Consider the following 3,153-nt stretch of genomic DNA (forward strand, 5'->3'; position numbering starts at 1 on the left):
CCACACATTGTTATCTCTTGGAGATAGGGATGGGGAGGGAGGTTGGAGTCAGAATGCAGGGTCTAGAGGCAACTCAGCTACCTCTCCCAACCTTTGTTCTCCTCTCCTCCTACTTGGGTGCTGGAAAAGTTAAATGCTGTACCTCTGAGGAAACAGTGGGAACGAGTTTAAGGGAGATAAATGCCAGAGGAGAAACGTTTGAAAATTAAGACCCTAACGCAGGAAAGAGAGATACTGATACCCTTGTATCCTGAGTATTGACATGTATATCTATGGAAACTCATATGAAAGCTCTATGTATTTGCATTTCCCCTAGTTTCCTGTCAGATGGCAGTTAGTGCAATTTGTGTCCAGGAAAAGAACGTCCAACAGTCTCCTACCTAGAACACTACAAATTAGATGGCTTTTAAAAGAGTGAGAACCTCCTGTGACTTGTCACAGATATAGAGTGTGCTCGAAATGCTGATTTAGTGAAAGCAGTTCTGGAGGTCAGGGCTAGAAGTTGCTACAGTGTTCATCCACTAATCAGAAGAGGATATAAACACAGTGAGAAACAACCAGAATTGTAGGGAACTTCATATGGATAAGGATGGGTAAGGGGTCTGGTCTTTACTCAAAGAACCAGGAAAAGCCAAGTCCTGGGGATGAGGCTGACATGAGACATGGGCAGTAAGAACCTAGGGCCTCTCAAAGAGGAAATAGTCTGAATGAAGAAAAATCACTCTTTCACTAATGAAAATAAGGACTTTTTTTAAGTGATGCTTAAGATATTGAAAATTTCAGTTGTGTTCTTGGCCTCTCCAAGTGCCCTTTCATTCAGGGAAAAGTGTTGTTAGCTCAGCCCAGGGACACTGGTTTTTCATTTAGCCACGATATCAATAGTCACTTGGCCAGCCTCTCCATTGCTGGAAACACGATCCCTATTCCCGACCCTGCTGTTGAGGCTTTCTGTGCCCCGGATGACTTGAATGCCAGTGTTGCAAATCAGGGCCAGATTAAGATGTACATCAACGAAGTGTGTCGGGAGACTGTGTCACTTTGCTGCAACTCGTTTCTGCAGCAGGCCGGATTAAATTTGTTAATAATCATGACAGTTATTAATAACATGCTTGCCAAGTCCGTTTCAGGCTTGAAGTTTCCTTTGATACCAGAGGGAAGTGAATGTGCTGAGGGGCACGTTGTGAAACCCTTGATGGGTTTGTCTGAAAAGCCAGTCTTGGCGGGGGAGTTGCTGGGAGCCCAAATGCTGCTCTCCTTCCTGTCCCTCTTTATCAGGAACGCAAACAGACAGCTTCTCCCAGAAATCCCGGCCTCTTAAATGGCCCCCTCCAACAGGATGGGACTGATCCACCCCGAACCAAAACCCGATCAGTGAACACGCACCTGTGTTCTCAATCAAAGACTCTGCAGCGGGTGCTATTGAAGATCCAGCCTTAGCCAATAGCCATATCTCTGGGTGAAAGTTACACTTGCTAAATCCAGGACCACTCTCTTGTTGGCCAGGCAGGGGTTCCCACAGAGCTCTGAGTAACCTCTTGGTTTTGCAGTCTGCAGGCAGTGCGCATTGTAAATTGCTCCCTTGCAGCCTTCTTCCTGTGGTAAAGGGATCATTTCAGCTGTGTGGTGAAAGAACAACATTTTCTAGCCTGACAAGGGATGCCTTGCCTGTGGTGGTCTCCCTGTCTAAGCTGGACCACCTTGTGGAGACCAGACCCATGTGGGAGCTTGTGCCGAAAATGCATTGGTTGCTGCGTAGGTTGAATTCTTTTTCATTTACTCTCTTTTCTTCACGAGCCTATGGATGGTAAACCTATTCAGCAAAACATGTACACTCCCCTTCTATGAGCTGTACTGACTCAGCCTCGTCCACCAAGTCTGCATTTTTATGTATCACCAATAAAGCTGTGTGCTTTAACTGGCAAAAACGAGACGTGGTACTTGTCTTTGAGTTTATAGTCTGCGTGAAGAGGAAGCCCGAAATACACGATCAGTGCTAACTAACTGGGGCATTTGCTCCTGAAAAATGTCCCCCTAGCAGTGCCCACAGGAGGCAGGGGAAGAGATGGGCGGCAGGGTTCAGGATAAGCTCCCAGAAGGGGCTGGGGGTGGGGACGGGGCAGGGGAATGGGGTGGAGGGTGGAATTAAGAAGGACTGTTGGGAGGACTAAAGGAGACAGCACCTGTGAAGCAGGCAGCACAGTGCCTGATGCAGAGGAATCCTTCCCTCGATGAAGGTGTCTTTCCTCGCCTGCTGGTCTAGAGAGGAGGGTCAGTATCCTTGAGGCTTTGCCTACACATCCTTGGGGGCCACAGGGCAACCCAGCCCTGCACAATTTAGTGCACAGTTATAGCAGTAACAGTTGCTACTTGCTGAGTGCCTGCTTTGTGTTCTCTCTCCTGAGAAGCAGCTGTGAAACCTACTTCCAGGCCCCCTCCCTTCCTTGGGATGCCAAGCTCAAATTCCTGGCTGAGTGAAAAGGCTTGGCCGTTGCTTCCTCTGGGGAACCTCCTTTCTGCCCTATCCCTGGTACTTCTGTGGGATCCAGGAAGGGGACAGTGGAGGCCTCCGTGAATCCCCGAAGGGGTGGGAGGGCAGATGCTGAGGGGCGTGGCATGGCCATGGCTGGTCCATCCATCAGGAGACATATTCATGCCCTCCATCCAAGCCCCTGGCACCCCTTGGAGGAAAGGAAGAACGCAGCCCTGCGCACTGAACCACTCCATGAATCTGGGCAACTCATTCCACCACCCCGTCCCAACATTTCCAGACCCCTCCCAGCAAGCCTCAGCCCCTGCATCACCAAAGCCAGGTTCCCTGCGTGTGTTTTTTTTTTAATTAATTAATTAATTTATTTTTGGCTGTGTTGTGTCTTCGTTTCTATGCGAGGGCTTTCTCCAGTTGCGGCGAGCAGGGGCCACTCTTCATCGCGGTGCGCGGGCCTCTCGCTGTCGCGGCCTCTCTTGTTGCGGAGCACAGGCTCCAGACGCGCAGGCTCAGTAGCTGTGGCTCAGGGCCCAGTTGCTCCGCGGCATGTGGGATCTTCCCGGACCAGGGCTCGAACCCGTGTCCCCTGCATTGGCAGGCAGACTCTCAACCACTGCGCCCCCAGGGAAGCCCTCCCTGCGTGTTTTTGATGTGTCGTGAAATGGTTC

At 50.2% G+C, this 3,153-nt stretch overlaps 1 protein-coding gene across 1 annotated transcript; it reads left to right on the forward strand.

The window, feature by feature from the left end:
* Positions 1-589: 589 nt before the first annotated feature.
* On the forward strand, positions 590-1,928 carry LOC118888328 (protein ARMCX6-like). The gene is made up of 2 exons (XM_036839300.1): positions 590-593; positions 768-1,928. The coding sequence occupies exons 1-2, from the start codon at positions 590-592 to the stop codon at positions 1,316-1,318; spliced, it is 555 nt and encodes a 184-aa protein (XP_036695195.1). The 3' UTR covers positions 1,319-1,928.
* Positions 1,929-3,153: the final 1,225 nt, after the last annotated feature.

This window comes from Balaenoptera musculus, chromosome X (assembly GCF_009873245.2).
Source record: "Balaenoptera musculus isolate JJ_BM4_2016_0621 chromosome X, mBalMus1.pri.v3, whole genome shotgun sequence".
NCBI classification, from domain to species: domain Eukaryota; kingdom Metazoa; phylum Chordata; class Mammalia; order Artiodactyla; family Balaenopteridae; genus Balaenoptera; species Balaenoptera musculus.